General features: G+C 44.0%; 3 protein-coding genes across 4 annotated transcripts; 2 read left to right on the top strand and 1 right to left on the bottom strand.

The window, feature by feature from the left end:
* The first annotated feature begins 158 nt into the window (after positions 1-158).
* Positions 159-7,457, top strand: ehd2b (EH-domain containing 2b). 2 transcript variants are annotated; one of them, XM_071516483.1, is made up of 7 exons: positions 159-554; positions 1,837-2,309; positions 2,510-2,686; positions 3,809-3,906; positions 5,052-5,464; positions 5,670-5,834; positions 5,993-7,457. In XM_071516483.1, exons 2-7 carry the CDS (start codon positions 2,089-2,091, stop codon positions 6,542-6,544), a joined length of 1,626 nt encoding a protein of 541 aa, XP_071372584.1. In that variant the 5' UTR covers positions 159-554; positions 1,837-2,088; the 3' UTR covers positions 6,545-7,457. The 2 variants fall into 2 exon arrangements, with proteins under 2 accessions (XP_071372584.1, XP_071372583.1); XM_071516482.1 differs by having other exon boundaries at positions 3,809-3,924.
* Positions 7,458-10,050: 2,593 nt separating this feature from the next.
* Positions 10,051-12,717, bottom strand: nup88 (nucleoporin 88). The gene has a single exon (XM_071516494.1). The coding sequence runs from the start codon at positions 12,709-12,711 to the stop codon at positions 10,552-10,554; it is 2,160 nt and encodes a 719-aa protein (XP_071372595.1). The 5' UTR covers positions 12,712-12,717; the 3' UTR covers positions 10,051-10,551.
* A 77-nt stretch (positions 12,718-12,794) lies between these two features.
* psmd8 (proteasome 26S subunit, non-ATPase 8) lies at positions 12,795-16,382 on the top strand. Its single transcript, XM_071516493.1, has 7 exons — positions 12,795-12,921; positions 13,625-13,697; positions 13,817-13,919; positions 14,019-14,184; positions 14,448-14,548; positions 14,869-14,980; positions 15,461-16,382. Exons 1-7 carry the CDS (start codon positions 12,817-12,819, stop codon positions 15,596-15,598), a joined length of 798 nt encoding a protein of 265 aa, XP_071372594.1. The 5' UTR covers positions 12,795-12,816; the 3' UTR covers positions 15,599-16,382.
* The last annotated feature ends 2,062 nt before the right edge of the window (positions 16,383-18,444 follow it).

Raw genomic sequence — 18,444 nt, 5'->3', positions numbered from 1 at the left:
GAATATGCCCAAAGATACAATGCGTGTGTGGGATTATGTCATGTAGAAAAAGTGACTCCACCCAAATTATTTATTCACAACCCCCTCCTGCAGGTCCACACCCTTTGCCCATAGTTCGGCTCATCCCTGCCCTGAACTGGAGTTTTAGTGCTGCCCACAGTGCTGCCAGGCATCTCTGGAAGAGGAGGTGCATTGAACGAGGAGAAGTCAGTGAGAGAGAGGAAAGTTAGTCTCTGTGTGGTGTGTGTGTGTGTGTTTGTCCTGTGCTCCTTCTGCAAGCAGAGTAAGGACCCATGCCAGACCTGGAGCTCATCTGAAATACATTAAACCCTGGAGAAGAACGATCCTCAGTCAGCTAGCTGCGTTGACACTCCACCGAGGGTTTCTATTTGCTGACAGAGGTACACCCATACATGTAGCAGCAGCTCCTCCAAGAGACTGACTTTTTTTCTGTCCTCAAATCAAAATATTTTCCAAACTCCAGAGGACAAGAAGGAGAGAGAGAGAGAGAACAAGGTGCTTGAAGAAATCTGTCCTTTCTCCATAATAACTTGGTAAATATACCTTTTTTCAATTTAAATATAGCTATAATGGTTCTTCTGTATTTTAGATTCTACCTAAAATGTAGTTATAACCAGATTGATACAGTGGAAAGTGGAGTCTTGATGGCATTCCATCAGTACAACAGATCACAGTTTAGAGGTAGAGTTAATGTACCAGATAAGTTTATGTAAACTCTTAAATTTACAGTCTTTTAAACAATGTTGTTCCATTGGTTTGTTTGGATACTAAAGTATGATTCCCCTGGATTCCAGTCGCTCCTGCAGGCTAGAATGTTAGCTTTCTTGTTCCAAGTCCAAAACTGTGTTGCAATTGTGGTGCACAAACCCACAAGGCATTTTCCACCATCCTTAAAGCTTAGGGAATCACTCCCAGAGCCTAACCCAAACCATTCATACTCATAGGAAGTGTGTAAATCAACTCTTACTCCTATGATATGGCTGGTACATTACTTAGTTTTTATGACACTTCTGCGTAATGGCGGTCAAATTAGATATAATGTGTGTCCTCCAGATCTCCAGAGTTCGCCATTTTGACAAGAACTCTTTGCTCATTGGTCTTGTGACATGTCAGGGATTGTTGCCCTCTCTCTCCTCTGGGCAGTTTGTTTTTTCTTTCAGTTCAAATGAGATTTGTAAGAGAGCAGCTCTCCACAGATGAGTTTATGTCTGCTGATGTGTGTCTTATCTTTCTGCCCTTGTATCAGTCCACTTCTAATAAGCAGGGACACAGCTGTGAGCTCTTGGACTGTATCACCAAACAGCCATATTACTAAGCCTTTCATACCTTATCTAGAGTTGGAAAAAAGAAAAAAACAGACAGACCATGACAAATGGGTTGAATGTGTCTGCGCATGTATAGACTACCACTGTGTGTGGTGATCGGTCTATGCTGTCCCTGTTTCATTGTGTGAACGATTGATAATCATTCACACATTTATCGTTCCACTGAGAAGAACCACTGGGGAAAAAGGAATGTCTTACTCATTTCACTGTAAAGAAATGAGCTGTGCCTATGCAAATCTGGACGCTGGGCTGGGTTTGCGTGTTTTCCAAAGTGAACACCAACTTTTTCCAGGCATGCACTGACAATGTCTGCAGTCTCCTGTGGGCTAAAGCTTTCTCCAGATTCCACATCCATGAGTTCAGACAAGGGCAGCCCCTCTTCACTGCACTGTTAAGTCTACTTTGATCACCGAGCGGTTGGGCATTAATACACTTTTACCATTTGGATTGATCTCTACGTGTCTTTTCTTCTTTTCTGTCTATATTTCAGAGACCTTTAGAAGTCAGTGTGGTGACTCTTTTCAAAGAGGAAGACGGTCTTCAGACGAAACATCAGCCCTATCATTCCTTTCAGCGTGTGCAGAGGTGGTTCCAAGGACAAGTGAGCAACGTTCACAATAAATACAGGAAACACCTGAAGGCTTTCCAAGGTTCGACCACAGGAAATATAGCTATAGACAGAGACACAACTCAGGCACTGATTTTTTTTAAGAAGTTCCCTGCATTCCATTAGTCAATCAATATGTCACGTTGGGGGCGGAAAGATGTGAAGAAGACGCCTGAGGTTATCCGTACTGTGACAGAGGGGCTCAAGTCCCTGTACCGTAAGAAGCTGCTGCCTCTGGAGCAGTACTATGGTTTCCATGACTTCCACTCCCCCAGCCTTGAGGATGCAGACTTTGATAACAAGCCTATGGTGCTGGTTGTGGGACAATACTCCACAGGAAAGACAACCTTCATCAAGTAAGACATTACAGCTCAGCATCAAATACTTAAAATCTACAAATCTATGAATTTTGTTTGGACACAAAAGTGTGATCGCTATGTTTATCTAGGTATCACAAGTGAAAAACATAAGTTGCCCCAATTTATAACTAATTCTCTCTAGATGTACTATTCAGTGCAAGTGAACTAACTTGCACCGCTGCGTCTGTGAATGACAGGTATTTACTGGAGCAGGATATTCCCGGGAGCAGGGTGGGGCCTGAGCCCACCACTGACTGCTTCACTGCTATCATGCATGGAGACGTGGAGGGTGTCATCCCTGGGAACGCCCTTATCGTCGACCCCAACAAGCCCTTCCGCAAGCTTAACCCCTTTGGAAACACCTTCCTCAACAGGTGAGTGCAGGGACTCCGTTCACACTGTATTGTGTAATGATTCCACTGAGGGAGCCAGCCAGATAAGGATAACAGTGTGAAATGGAGAGACTGTGTGAGAGGACCCTGAGAGGGAAGCAGAGCAGGGAAGGAGAGATAACAGAAAATGTGCGCCAGTTTTTCGGTCCATGGAATTTCAAGTCCCTGTGCCAAATTTCAGAGCGGGGAGGCACTTGCCTTATTTGTGGAAAAATGGAGAAAGGGAGCGATATCACCCGAGAGGGTGATGAAAGCTAATGTACTCAGAAGGGAACTGCAGTGTGCACAAGTTCAAAGACAAGGTCAGAGGGCTCTACAGCCCCTCGGGTAAAGTCAAATAAATGAAGTCACAGACTTCGGCAAGCTTAGGGAATCTGTAAGAGGAACATAACACTCAAGTTCTTTCCCTTGCTCTGTTTAGTGTCTGGGCTGCCAGTTTTCTATGTGTATGTTTTTCCATTGATGTAAACTGTAACAGAATCATGTTAGTCATGTGTTTTACAATAGAGGCCAGTCTGTTGCTGGAGACATGCTATGTGCAGAACAGACAGGCCAGAAGTGACGGGAACACACAGAGCTCCTGTTGATGGGTTTCCACAGAAAAGGCAGTAAAGTTCTGACAACAGTTTTCCAGGGGAGTCCCTCTCTACCTCAGCAGGGTGTGTTTGTGAGCGTGTTTGCGTCTCTCCTCTTGCTTTGACTTCCTGTTCTGGGAACCGGTGGGCTCGTTAAACTCATAAGCTACAGGAAGTGCTGGTGTTGTTCTAAGCCACACATCGTTAGCGGGCCTTATTGTTTGATTCTGGCAGTAGTGGTCATTTTCCTTCAGGAAGCCCAGAGCATTGAGAGGCCTGCTTCCACACAATGGCCTGCAGTGGGAGGGGAGGGATGTGGAGGGGGCAGCTTCCAATCTGCTCCTTAGATCATATTTGCTTCTATGATAACAGATTGCCCCGTTTCACATGATTCACATTCTTTCCATCCATGTTTTTGAGGGAGTGTTTAACCCAAATCTGACCTCACTGACCCTGGGTAGATGTGAAATCCAACTTGTGCTGTATAGCGCGTGTGTGAGTGTTCCTGTCTCTCGCTGATGAATGCCAGGTTCCAGTGTGCCCAGCTGCCCAACCAGGTCCTGGAGAGTATCAGCATCATCGACACGCCGGGCATCCTGTCCGGCGCCAAGCAGAGAGTGAGCCGAGGTGAGAAAGGTGGCAAAGGTGAGGAGAGGGCATGGGGGGGCCTGCAGAGACACATCCCTGAACCTCAGCTCACAAACCCATCTCCTTTGTCACACCTGGCTAACTCATGGGACCAACCTATTCTGTCACAGTAACACTTGGCAGCAGGGCAAGCGCAACTCTCAGCAGTACATAGAGCTGCAATAAAAACATAATAAGGAACAGAGAGAGCACAAAAATGCCATCAGCGCATCTGGAAGAATGTACTGCTGAGACTAAATAATCTTCATGCATCATCATCTATCTATAGTTATTCACTTTTCTATTCATCCACCCTTTGTTCAACCCTCACTTAAGTTAATGTGCATGAGCAACTAACAAGATTACATATGATTGTGTTGGTGCAGGTGAAAAAAACCCTCAAAAGTATGTATGTTAAATTATATAATTTTATTTTTTTTTTAACAATATTTTTATTGGGGTTTTTCAATTATAACAAACAGTACATATAAAAAAAAAAGGTCAGTCTTGGCAGCAAATACACTATACCATCAAATTAATAGGCAAGTAAATAAAAACATAGTAATTAAAACAGAAGTGAAGATACAGATGTTACCGTAATTATAATGTACAGAAATCTTGAAGATCACATGGGCTACTCCACTTTATAGTCTTGTTCCAGTTGCCCCGCCCCCACCCCAATCTTTGGCTTCATTGATCATTAGCAACATTTTGTTTCAAAAACTCCATGAAACTCCCCCAGATATTTTCAAAAGCTTCCAGCTTTCCTTTAGTAATGTATGTTAGTTTTTCCATAGCAACACATGCTGATAGATCCTTAATATATTGTTTTGTTAAATCATATAACTAAATGATAGCCCATTGCTATTTTATACTTTGTGAGTCAAGGTCTTGTTTTCTCATGATGGTATCATGTCTAAGGTTGAAGCTATAGAAGGTGGCAATCTCTTCTGAGGCCGATGAAGGCAGGAATACAAAGGTGTTGTGGGTGTGACAGACATAGATGAGAGGTGTGAAGGGTTTGTGTCTATGTTGACCTTCTCCCCTCTCCTGCCGTGTGTGTCTGTCTCTATTTCTGTGTGTATTGCACACTGCACATTTAGACGTATGAACACCTTAGTCATGCAACCCGTCTGTCCGAACAGGCTATGACTTCCCAGCTGTGCTGCGCTGGTTTGCGGAGCGCGTGGACCGGATCATCCTGCTGTTTGACGCCCATAAGCTGGAGATATCTGATGAGTTCTCCGAGGCCATCGGTGCACTGAAAGGCAACGAGGACAAGCTGCGCGTGGTGCTCAACAAGGCCGATATGGTGGGCACCCAGCAGCTGATGCGTGTGTACGGCGCGCTCATGTGGTCCCTGGGGAAGGTGTTCGGCACCCCGGAGGTGCTGCGCGTCTACATCGGTTCCTTCTGGTCTGAGCCGCTGCTGGTTCCCGATAACCGCAGGCTGTTTGAGCTGGAGGAGGAGGACCTGTTCGCCGATATCCAGAACCTTCCCCGGAATGCGGCCTTGCGCAAGCTCAATGATCTGGTCAAGAGGGCGCGTCTGGTCAGGGTGGGTGACTCAGTGTGCATGTGTTTTTCTGTCTTGTCAACATGTGTGTATTGTAGCAGTATAGTAATATTATAATAAGTAGTGTTAAAAACTAAGTGGATTCAACTACTGGTTAACCTCTGCTTGGTCGATAAGAAACTTCGCTCATGAAGGTCCATGGAATTCTTTTGCGTTTTAAAAACCATCATGCTTTTCTGTATCCCAGGTCCACGCCCACATCATCAGCTATCTGAAGCAGGAGATGCCCTCTGTCTTCAGGAAGGACAATAAAAAGAAGAATCTGATCTACCAGCTGCCAGTTATTTTCTCCAAGATCCAGCTGCAGCACCACATCTCTCCTGGAGACTTCCCAGATTGTACTAAAATGCAGGTGAGTCTGAGACTGTTGGAACATCTTGTGTGCAATTATGTAGAGTTTTTTAACAACACCATTACACCTTTAAAACAGTACAATGCCATTGAAATGTCCTCTGTTTTAATCCTACTGGCTAATAAATATTTTTGGTCCTTCCTTGTTATTTTCTTAAGGAGCAACTGATGGTTCATGACTTTACCAAGTTCAAGACCCTGAAGCCTAATCTGATGGCAGCTCTGGATGAGTTGCTCTCCACTGACATCGCCAAACTGATGCCCCTCCTGCGGCAGGAGGAGCTGGAGGCAGGGGACCAGCCAGGGGTGCAGGGTGGAGCCTTCCTGGGGACCCGCGTTGGGCCGTTCACAGAGGGGGACCCCTTTGCTCAGGAGAATGGAGAGAGATGTGAAGAGGAGGAGGAGGACTGGGTGGTGACCAAAGACAAGCCCAAGTACGATGAGATCTTCTACAACCTCGCTCCCAATGAGGGGAAGCTGAGCGGCACCAAGGCTAAGGACTGGATGGTGAGCACCCGCCTGCCCAACTCGGTGCTGGGTCGCATCTGGAAGCTGTCAGATGTAGACCGCGATGGCATGCTGGATGATGAAGAATTTGCCCTGGCCAGCCACCTGATTGAGGTCAAGCTAGAGGGCCATGGTCTACCCCCTGAGCTCCCAAGCCGCCTGATCCCGCCCTCCAAACGCAGGCAGAAGGGTTCAGATGCATAGACATGTCACACAGTCGCTGGAGCTGAGAGAGACTCTCCTCTAATGGCTATCACACGTATGCTACTGTTTCTATTTGTTTTTGTTTTTCCCCCCCAGACCCGTGTCAAAATACTATGCAAGTTGGATTCAGGCACTTTTCTGGGACTGATTTTGATCTTGCACAATGGAACATATTTAAGTGTAAGGCAATCTAGGCAAGCTATTGAGGCTAAAACAAGTGCTCAGTGCAAAAGATTTCTATTAAAAAGTCACCCAGGTCTGGTTGCTTCTTCTCTTTGGCGCCCTGAAGTTTGCTTTTATAATGTGCTTTTAAAAATATCTACTTTAGTGTTTGCTGAGCAGAGGTAAATAAAGGCTGGCGCACTCTTAAGCAAGCAGTATTCACCACTTGTATTTACAATGTTCGAAAGGATACAGAACAAAATCTTTCTGTATTAAATCTTTCCAATTTAACATTCCTACAATGACTAGACCAAAGTGGCACAGTATTATATTTGGCGATAAAGAGTAAGATTCTGCCACTTCTGATGCTCTGGTCATTCCAATGAGGGTATGATTTTGTACTGTAGTGAGAGACACCGTTTTGTAGAAAGACTTATTTTTGCTTGACCGATGTATTTGAAGCGTTTTCAACACAAACTGCCTGTGCAAATCCAATAACCTGAATGCGTTTTACTTTAATGCTTTACATGCCACACAATTTTCCACCGTTTTCTGCATCCACTTTATATTTTGTAATTATTGCTGTTTGTTTTGTATGTAGAGGAACAAGACCTCCCTGTTGTATAAATGAATGTCACATGCTATGATGAAATTTTCAACATGACTGATTTATTACTGACTACTGTACACAGCTCCACCAACTGTTCCCATGTTAACTATTATCATAACCAAATAAAATTTACTGACTGTGTGTTGTCTGTTTTGTATCTCTTATTTAAGTAGTGATTTAGAAATAGTTTGAAAGAATAGTGAGCGAATAGTGATTCTACAGCATTACATAAAAATATCTATATTGTATATAGTAATACATTCAAATACTGAAAGTTAGTTGAGAGCATTTCATTTGGCTTTCCTTTCACATGCTTTTCTTTTATATAATGCTCAGTTGGTCTCTCAGTGACAGATCAGATAAACAGTGACTCACACTCTACTCTGCCAAATCCCCATACCACCATTTTCCATGGCTCTCCCGTCTCACTCCCTCAATCCATCGCCCTTTCTTTCCCACACACGCACACACACACACACATACACACACACACACACACACACACAATTCCATACAGTACGCACTTCCTTATCCCTTTTCAGTTCAGTGTTCACACTCTCATTGACCTATCAGCCAGTATATGTTTTGGTTTTGAGCTTTATCCTATGTAAACTATGTGGTGTGAGTACCAGTGTGTGTCTGTGCGAAGTCTGTATGTTTTGCATGAGGCTTTCAAGGTTTGCGAAAAGAAGGGGTGGTCTCCCTGCCTCCCTATTCCACTCCTCCATGGAAAGAAACACAAATGAGAAACAGAGGCAATCCACCCCTTTCCTCCCTGCTCTCTGGTTTACAGTGTGACTCAGTTGCGAAGAATGTGGTGGGCTGGCCCGAGAGTTATTAATATCTCCTTTCCTAGGGTCCGCTAAGTTTCCTTAGGCTCATGCACAGGATCTAGACACTGTACCTTTATGAAAGAGATTAACAACATCCCCCTATTTGGAGTGTTCCTGAACCAGGCCTACAGCAAACCACACCCTCTCCTATGTAGCTGAGTGTGAGAAAGAGAGACAGAAAGAGAGACAGAGAAAGATAGAAAATTGCCAGGTAAGATGACAAGAATTCACTGAGACCAGCAGAAATGTTTTTTTGAATATCTTTTGACCGAAAATGAACTTTTCTTCTCTTATACTTGCTAATCAGTGCTTGCAAACCCATTTTAGAGAGTGAAATAAATCAAATATCCTCACAATTTCCCCACAGCAATTTGAACAGCGTTTGCCTATTACACAATTAGGCCTTACCGAGTCATATGCCAATTCCACATTTGTTGCACAAAAGCAAAGCAAGAGCTTGGATGGAGCTACACAGCACTGCCACAGAAATGGGGCAAAACCCACACAGGAATACAAGCAGCCTAAGCCTAAGCTACAACAGAGGACCATTAGCAACATCAGACACCCCCAACAATGAAGCTTACTCAACTAAACCGGGGTCTCCATATACGTCACACAGTGTTTACGTGGGGAATTCCTCACTGAGGTCCCTGCAGTGGAAAGAAAATTGAGGACAAGTCTGGAGATGGGCGACCCCTGGTGGACAGAGGAATCCTCACGTTCCAACATTAAAACACTAGTGTCACAGGCTCCATCTGTCAAAAGCTTGTTTTTCAAAGATCTAGGCCTGTATGTCAGCTGATGCCAGTTGTAATAGATGCAGACAGTCACCCACAACCCTCGCCCATATGTTTTAACTTTGCCCAAAACTCTCAATATTGTGGTCACTTATTTTTGATGTGTTTTCTAAAATATTTGACATATAATCCTTTAAGAGAGCTTTTGGCATTCAAAAAGAACACAAAACCTTTTTAAGTGCACAGTTAGATTGTATGGCTTTTGCCACTCTTCTGGTGAGGAGACTGTTCTTATTGAGTTGGAAGCAAGCCTCCCCTCCATCTTTCAAACACTGGGTTAAAGATACATTACAGTTTCTAACTCTAGAAGAAATTAGATATACTGTAAAAGGTTCTTCTACCAAGTACTACACTGTATGGCAGCCATTTATCGATTACCTTACAAGCCTTGTATAGTTGCTGCTCTGGTAGGTTGTTGTGGGAACATTACCTGATGTACGTTGTGGTTTACTGTAATGACCATTTTTACTTTTTTTTTTGTCTGTTTAAGTTAAAGGTTGTAATTTTTTTGTTTATTTTTTTAATTGTTGTTTATTGACTGTTGTTCTGTATTATTTTGTCTTTTCAAACAATAAATTGCAAAAAAAACATGAAAAAAAGGGGAAAAAATATAGTGATATAGTGTCCCAACTGTAGATGGTAGGCTGGAGGTAGGGCTGCAACTAACGATTATTTTCATTGTCGATTAATCTGTCGATTATTTTCTCAATTAATCGATTAGTTGTTTGGTCTATAAAATGTCGGAAAATGGTGAAAAATGCCCAAGATGACGTCCTCAAATGTCTTGTTTTGTCCACAACCCAAAGATATTCATTTTACTGTCATAGAGGAGTAAAGCAACCAGAAAATATTCACATTTAAGAAGCTGGAATCAGAGAATTTTGACGTATTTTTCTTTTACAATTACTCAAACCGATTATCAAAATAGTTGGCAATTAATTTAATAGTTGACAACTAATCGATTAATCGATTAATCGTTGCAGCTCTAGCTGGAGGCACAGATTTTGTCAGAACAACTTTTGAACAAAGATTGCCTTGACATCAGTAGTTCCAATCAGAGAGAAAAACAAAACAAAAAAATAAACAGCCATTCCTGGTTACACAGAATTTTAAAGTTTATTTTATATCCAAAGAGGTAAGCAAACCATGTTGATTATAGTAGCTTAGTAAGCTTAGATTGATCCATATAAAATATTCCCCATGTTATCTTCCCATTCCACACAATGTACATTCTGTCCTTCTGACCAAAGCACTGATTCAAACCTTAAACATTTAGAGAAAATTCTGTAAAAAATATTCAACCAATGTCATGCAGGAACTGTAGGGAAGCTTATTTTATCCCTCAAAGAGACAAACAAGACATATTTAGTAGAAAAGATAGGTTACATCCATGTATATAAAATATATCTCATGTCAACTACCCATTCCACACATGACACATTCTCTTCTTCTGACTAACTGATTCTAGCTTCCCAAAAAAGAATCAGTTAAATGTCAGATGAGGGCAAATTTCATCATCGACTATATTCAAAAAGAGCTGCTCAGTCTTTTTTTTCTCCCAGTTGTCTGCACAGCAATGAAGCCTTCATTAATGTCTGCAGAGTCTTAGAAACTGAAATGGTTCTTGATGTCCTTGATCTGCTTCATCATGTCAGCGATTTGCTCTCCGTGTTCTTTGAGGACACCTTGAACACACTTCTTCTGGTGTGCGTTGAGCGAGACCGTCGTCCTGGCCGGAGTTACACCCTTATCCACCTGTTTCTTCTGGTACTCCATCTTCATGTTCACCTGTTTGATGCCGTTGCCCAGGTGTCTCAGCTGGTCGTTGATGGTCTGCAGCTCCTTCTTCATGTCCTTCTCGCTGTCTGACAGGACGGGCAGCTGGCTGCGCAGGCTACCGAGCACTTTCTTCACCCTGTTCATGATGGCTTCCTGCCGATACTTGGCATCTTCATACTTATCCGCCAACCTCTCTGCCGCCTCTCTCAGACTCTTCCTCTCCTCCCTGCACAGAGCCATCTCCTCCAGCTGCTTGTTCTTCTGGCCCGTCAGGAGTTTCACCCTTCTCTGCATCTCTTCGCGGGCCATGTCCTGTTTGAGGATGTACTCTTCTCTGAAGACCTGCGTGGCTCTGCTGAGGAGCTGCAGGCACTCCGGAGGCGGTGTCGGCGTGTCCTTGTCCCCTGCCCTCAGTACGAGAGGATTGGTGGAGCTGCGTGCCAGGATGTTGCGGATGTGCTGCTCGAAGGAGTCGTCAGCCAGTCCGCGCAGGGGGGAGCTGGCAGAGCCCGCACCTGGACGGGAGCAGAGCAGGGGAGGAGAGGGGGGCCGGATGGAACTCAGCAGGGGCAACAGGATACACTCGTAGGTGCTGGTGATGCAGATCATGGTGGCGCCCAGAGAAAGGTCTGATACAATCAAGAAGCCGCGCACCGGAGCTGACTGACTGGTTGACAGTGGTCTAGTACAAAGGATGTGCTCTACAATACAGCGCTTCTCAGCCGCCAGCTCCTGGAGACTGTCCTTATCCTCCTCGTCTGACTGGAGGAACTTGTGCAGCTTGTTGAACCAGGTTAGCCCCACACTGTGTACCCCTGCCTCATGGGTGCAGTGGTACCTGTGCTGGCACAGGGGGTCTCTGTGCAGTCTGATTGGGCAGGTGAAGTCCAGCTCCTGGGGCTCCTCATCCTCTCCTGTGGCTACTTTGAGGGTGAGCTCCAGCTCCACACACTCAAAAACATAGAGAGATGGCACTGGCTCCGCGCCTCGGATCCACTTCTCCACTGCCCCTGTGTCTTCCTCTTCCTCTGACTCCAGCACCACACAGTGATAGAGCGTACCCGTTTCTGTGGCGATTACCAGGATGTTGGGCACACAAGGCAGGCAGAGAACTGCGCAAGCATCATAGCCGTAGTTGTCTTCTGCTGCGGGGTACATGGGGAGGGGCCCAATGGGTTTACTGAGAGCCAAACCACTTGCCTGGTTAGTGTAGCTCAGGTAGGTCTCCCCATTCTCGTATAGGATATACAGAGGGTAGACCAGCAGATCTTTGGAGCACTGAGCTGCCAGCTGCCGAGGGGTTGACGACACTGGCCCGAAGTCAAACGCCACCGCTATCTCGCCGAGAGATGCTGCGTAGGAACGCACCGGAGCATGGACACTGCTGTCGTCCTCTGACTGGGAGACAGACAGCACTTTGGCCGGAGTCTGGGGCGACTTCAAGCCATAGAACCGGATGCTGTTGTCTGAGGTGAGCAGCACCAGGTGGGGCTCCTCCGTCTCGCTGGGGTACCAAGCCGCCTGCCGCAAGCTCACTGACGCCGAGCTGGTGAAGAAGCGCTCGGCCACGGGGATGGTCTTGCAGTTGATCTCGCTCCGTCCGCCCTCGAACTCGGACCTCTTGCCCCACCGCTGCGGCAGCTCGAGCACCGAGGCTCCCCGCTGCCCGATGAGCGCGACGTGGTGCTGCGTCGGACTGAGCAGCACCTGACAGACCTCAAAGCGAGGTGGGTTGATGCACAGCAGAGTCTGGTAATTCCCGCTCCCACGACTCTCCTCCGAGTTCAGCTGTCTCAAATTGGTTGTGTGAAACGCGCGGTCTGCGTCGTTCCACACGAAGAAGTCTCCGTTCAAACAGAAGGTAAGGTTTTTAGCAATCCTCCTGTCATTTGCTTTGGGTTCTGAATCAAGCTTCTCTCGTAATTTACTAAAAATATTATGATTTGGTAATTCACTCAGCCAACGCTCTCCAGCAAATGCCGCCATCTTGATCTGCCGTCTGAAAGCAAGCAGCGCATGGCAACACTAGTGTTTTACGACAATAATTTAACGTATTCGGGTGGCCGGTGTCGTATATTTTGCAGAATCACCATGGCGTTGAAAGAGACAGCGGGGCTGTATGAAACATTGAAAGCGGAGTGGAACAAGAAAAACCCAAACCTGAACAAATGCGGAGAACTTTTGACCAAACTTAAGGTAGAGCTTCATATCTAACTAGCTATATGTTTTGCGTGTTTTTCAGTCGAACCACGACACTGTTCAGGAAGGCAAGCTAGCACTGTTAGCTTACTTAGGCTAGTTGCGCTAACGTTAGATTGTCAAATGTGCGGATGATATGTAACTCATTGATAACTATATGCCGATGTTTGGGAAATTAATCTTTCTATACGATTAGATGATTTCACCCAGACAGGTTTGTGTTACGACTGTAATGTTGCTTTTAGAGGACAAACCCCACCGTCTTGTCAATGCTAACGTTTGCTAATGGAACCGTCCATAGCGTTAACCTGGAACTGATATTTCCCAAAGAAACGTCAGGAGTCAGGAGAAAACTTTGCTAATAGAGACAACATTTTGGCCCTTTAGCGCTTTGTCATAATTTCTTACCTTACTGGTATGATCGGCGTTTGCCTGTCTCGGTGTAATCGTTTACGCAACATACTAACATTACAATAAAATGTACATGTTATTGTGAGCTAACTTGCTAAGCTCTGTTAGCTGCGCTGTGAGGTGATGTTTTTTTCGCCAGTCATTGTTGCAGGTAGAGTTGACAGCAGGTTTGAGTCTTTGATGTTATCGTGTTTTGTCATGACTAAGCATTAGGCCTACAGATGCATCACACTGACTTTGCATGCCGAGGCAATGTTGTCGGAAAATAATGCCAAACTTCTCGTTACAGATTTCCTTATTGGAGTTGAACTTCTTGCCTACCACTGGGACCACACTTACTAAACAGCAGCTCATTTTAGCTCGTGAGTATTCGTGGTAATTCAAGCTGATTGGCTAAGCTTATGTTTTTACTCCTGGCAAGCCAGTATCAGGGCTAAACCAAAATATCATAAATTTAGACCGCTTTCTAACTGTGTTTCAGGTGATGTTCTGGAAATTGGAGCCTTGTGGAGCATCCTCAAGAAGGACATCCCTTCCTTTGAGAGATACATGGCACAGCTCAAATGTTACTACTTTGACTACAAGTAATGTAACCTTTTCACTTCCGCGTGCTCTCAGAGCCTGTTAAATAACAGTCACTTGTGTTTTCTGACATCCCTCCTTCTCTTTCCCTCTTCACCTAGGGATGAGCTGCCTGAAGCTGCCTACATGCACCAGTTGCTTGGGCTGAACCTGCTCTTCCTGCTCTCACAGAATCGTGTGTCCGAGTTTCACACAGAACTCGAGAGGCTGAGCGCACGAGACATTCAGACCAACGTATACATCAGACACCCAGTTTCCTTAGAGCAGGTACTGCAAATTACCCTAGAATATTGCATAAATATAAAATTTTCCGATGGCAATGTTAAATGATTTTTCTTTTCTTTTTTCTTTTTGTGTATAAATAAGCAAAGGATCCTGTAGAAATCACCAATACCTATTCCCTTCTTTTTCTATTTTCATTGCATGTAATATTAGAAAAATATAATTTTCATTGCATGTAATATCAGCAAAATATCAGTTAATTTGTGTTTAAGTACCATGTTTTTTATTTCCTCTTCTATTCTTTTCAGTACTTGATGGAGGGAAGCTACAACAAGGTATTTCTTGCCAAAGGGAACATCCCTGCTGAGAGCTACACCTTTTTCATAGATATTCTGCTTGACACTATTCGGTAAGGATTGCTATGGTAAACTATTTTGACACTCTTTGCATTGACAAAGTCCTCTGCACATGTTTTATAACCTATGCTCTTGTTGGTTTTTGTCGGACAAAATAGATAAATGTAGCCTAATGTTTCTGGCTCCCTGGCGTGCTCCTTGCCTTATTATCAGGATATGTTGTTCCAGGTCCAGTGCCTGTTGTAGTTTGAAATTTCACCTTTATGTGCATGAGCTAGTGTTCATGATATATGAATTTGATTATACTGTAATCTGCAGATATGAAGAATAAGACTATTTTCATTGTTTTTAAATTGTGACCTTTGTGTTGCAGTGATGAGATTGCAGGTTGCATAGAGAAAGCGTATGAGCAGATCCAGTTCAATGAAGCCACCCGCGTGCTTTTCTTCAGTTCCCCAAAGAAGATGACAGAGTATGCCAAGAAGGTACATATGTTTTCATTTGGGAAGTGAACTTTGAAATGATGGGTCATTTTTTGGTCATAATCTGAATATAGAGATTGAATTGAAACAAGAATAAAGCATTAAATTTCTCTGGTGTATCAAGATAAATGAAAAATGTTATATTTGTATAATTCAAATTTAACGGGAGGGGAGATTAAGTTGTCATTCGTCACCTGGGTTGTAGGCCTTCTACAGCTGACTCAGCATAGTAGGTTCTATGCTTATTGGTAACATTAGTGTGTGTGAAACATGCATCTGGGGAACCTAGATACTGACCAATATGCACAAATGACCCAAGTTGTTTCAAATACGATTTTGGTTGGTTAGCTGCTTCCTTTTGGGTAAAGTATTTAAACAACTGAAGGCTGTTAAATTGTTCCCGATATCATGAAAAAGCAGTTTTAATGTCATTGAAATGAAATTACCACACAAAGCTGATTTCCCCCCCCCCTCCCATTTCAGAGGGGATGGAGTCAGAGCCCGGATGGCTATTACTCTTTCACCAGTCAGCAGCAGCGGACGGAAGAGGTGACCATCCCCTCCACAGAACTGGCACAACAGGTCATCGAATATGCGCGGCAGCTGGAAATGATTGTGTAATCCGCCCCCAGGAACACACTCAAACGTGTACAGCACACACAGCCGATACAGTATACATCCAGTCAGCTCAAATGCAGTCTCACTGAGGGATATGGGCTCATTTGTTGGTCAGATTGGTCAATTTGTTGCCCAGACTTCAAAAATCAATCAACATTTTGTTTCTTAATTCTTAAACTTTCCTCATTATCTGCAGGTCTGGCAATGTGTTTCATTTTAAAGGATAGAGGTTCCTAAGTAAACAAAGTGTCACTTATGTGAACAGTCTGTTTAGTAACTTCTACATATCTGCCTTTTTGAAAGAAATTGGAAGGTTTAAGTGCTGGACTTAATTACTGTATCTTACCCAAGGTGCCATCTGTCCAGCATTTAATGTTTTGTCATTTATGGGTCTTTGCCAGCTGATAACAAGAAAACAAGAACTTTAAGTCCAGCCACTGCATTTGAGACACATGGGTCTCGGTTCATTAATAACTACAAGATTTTGTTCATTACAATCACCATCCTGTGATTGTCACACAAAACTACCGGCAAACAGTTTTTTCCCCTAATATAAGCAAACTCTTTTTGTATACAAAGTTCATTTTCTCCTTAGTAGTGCTCACAGAAATGTATTGCCCTTGCCTTGTATCCTAGCAACTGACGGAGAATTGCCATTGAAGTTTGCGAGTGTTTTCTAAATGGTAATGTCTCGTCCTCCCTAGATGGTTTGTAATCCAATTGATCTGGAAATGCAAATATTTGTCTGAAATAAATGATACAGAATAATAAACTTTTTTTTGAACAATTGTGCATTTTAGTTTTATTTGTTCAACAACTGTAGCTTTCTTTGCAAACATGTCATTTAGACAGGAACTTGACCAAAACTGTTTTCAAAACAAATCATTGATATGTTTGAATAATGTCAGTCATGGATATTCTGGATTTCTTCTGTCACTGGTGAGAATCCCATCGCTTCTGCCTCTCTCTGTGCCAAACAAGCTGCAAGTGTTGCCGTGGTGACCCAAGGAGGCTCACACAGGTAATTCCGGCTTACACTGAACCTATGAAGGGGATGGGAAAAGTAGTAATTTACTGATTTTACCAATGAATTCGGACAGGGGATAAGAGAAACGATGGGAAAGAACAAGACGATTTGCACGTAATCTTTCAGCACTAGTCATCAGCAGTGTACCGTGTTTAACAGTTTGATGTGTAGCTCACCACTTTGTGACGTTTGGTGGCAAACCTGCTCCATCGTTGTGTCGGCAGCGTGACTTGTGGGAACAGGAATGGTTCACGGTGAAAGCGTGCCAGTGCCTCTCGAGACGGGCCGGGGGTTCACGAGCTAGAGGTGGGACAATAGGTGGCTCCTCCGCTTTTTCTTTGTTGTCCTGCCCAGCATTCCCATCTATCCCTTCTTGTTTATTGACCTCCTTTTCTGCGTTCTTGAATTGCTCTTGATGTAATGCTCTGGATTTGCGTTTTTTCTTTGCCTTAACAGTATCTGGTAATTTAGAGTCCTTATGTTGGCACTGGGCTTTTAACTTGACATTTGCATCTGCAGCAGAGGTTGGTGGGTGGTGAGTGGATAATTCAGCAGCATTAGTCAAGGTAGTTCTAGGAATGCCCTCCACTACTGGTGCTTGTGGTTTCAGATTGACTTTTGGCATGCAGGATGAGGGGTTCCCATTACCATTTGTGTCACAGTCAGCTTTGTTAGCTTGAGGTATTTGGTGTGGCTCATTGTGTTTCTTTACTTTAGTGGCAGTGTGACCTTGCTGCTGTGAACTCTCTTGCACACAGGCATCAGGTTCTTTAGTTGTTTGTAGGTAGCTCTTACTGCCCTCTCCTGGCTGAGCCTTTAACTTGTTTGCATACATTTGTTGTAGCCTCATTCTGATTGCTTTAGCACGGCTGCTCTCCGAGTTGGGCGAGGAGAAAACTTGACAGCTGTTCACTGCTGACACTTTGCTGACACTGTATTGGGTGTTTAAGCGGTCTTGGTCTGGTGCTTTTGCCTGAGCCTTCACCTTTGCTCCCTGTTGTTTTTCTTTTGGCATTTGTGTTGAAGGGGCAGGCGGCTCTGTAGAGGTTTGAGGCTTGGTGGCAGGCACTTCAGCAGTGGTTGGTTTTGTGGGTGTGCTCAGCTTTTGTATACTGGGAGTCTTGTGTAGTGACGGGCACGGTTGGGCAGCGCTGGCATCATTCGCATTAGGGGGATCAAAGGTGGATTGTTGACTTGATTTTTTGATCTTTGCTTTCATCTGTGCCTTTGCTTTGCATGCTGGGTTTACCTTAGTTGTTACGCCTTTGACTACGTCACTGTAGGTTGGTCTGTTCAAGGCCCTTTGCATAGCCATCACTTGTTGCTCTGTAAACTCAAACCTGGTGAGGGTGACAAACAGTTAATCAAAAACAGTTACCCATTAGATCTAGGGGCTCTGACTGCGTATGACTGTATTGGAATGAAGAGTCCACTGACACATTTTCTAACTCTCATTTGATACAGGATGGGTTGTTAAGGCCCTTAATCTTGTAGTACTGTAGAAAGTATTTTTGAAAATGGCTAATGACACGATAATTTACTCAATTATTAGTCACAACCAGAGAATATGGAAATTAATAAATACTTTGTGGGTAACTAGCAGGCAAAATATAAAGCACTGTATATGAAAAGAGTTAATAAATGTCTGGCCATGCATGTTAAAAAAGGGGAAGGATCTTTAAAAGGGTGAAGAGATTGTAGTTGAAAGTCATGCGATGGGCCAAGCTTACTTGATGCATACTAAAACAGAATTTTAATGTAAATAAAGAACTCACCTGAATTCTGCTGGTGGCGGAGTGTTTTTGCTCAGCATGCCTGCTAC

Source organism: Centroberyx affinis, unplaced genomic scaffold (genome assembly GCF_046629955.1).
Source record: "Centroberyx affinis isolate AG114_WGS23_722 - 3 ecotype Tasmania unplaced genomic scaffold, CSIRO-AGI_Caff_v1 ptg000406l_1, whole genome shotgun sequence".
NCBI classification, from domain to species: domain Eukaryota; kingdom Metazoa; phylum Chordata; class Actinopteri; order Beryciformes; family Berycidae; genus Centroberyx; species Centroberyx affinis.
The sequence above is the reverse complement of the archived record's forward strand: the minus strand, read 5'-3'. Positions and strand labels throughout refer to the sequence as shown.

Coding starts and splice junctions, on each gene's coding strand:
- psmd8 (XM_071516493.1), top strand. CDS start 12,817: ATGGCGTTGAAAGAGACAGCGGGGCTGTATGAAACATTGAAAGCGGAG. Junction 13,920..14,018: donor TGTTACTACTTTGACTACAA/GTAATGTAACCT, acceptor CTCTTCACCTAG/GGATGAGCTGCCTGAAGCTG. Junction 14,185..14,447: donor ACCCAGTTTCCTTAGAGCAG/GTACTGCAAATT, acceptor TATTCTTTTCAG/TACTTGATGGAGGGAAGCTA.
- nup88 (XM_071516494.1), bottom strand. CDS start 12,711: ATGGCGGCATTTGCTGGAGAGCGTTGGCTGAGTGAATTACCAAATCAT.
- ehd2b (XM_071516482.1), top strand. CDS start 2,089: ATGTCACGTTGGGGGCGGAAAGATGTGAAGAAGACGCCTGAGGTTATC. Junction 5,465..5,669: donor AGAGGGCGCGTCTGGTCAGG/GTGGGTGACTCA, acceptor TCTGTATCCCAG/GTCCACGCCCACATCATCAG. Junction 5,835..5,992: donor CAGATTGTACTAAAATGCAG/GTGAGTCTGAGA, acceptor TATTTTCTTAAG/GAGCAACTGATGGTTCATGA.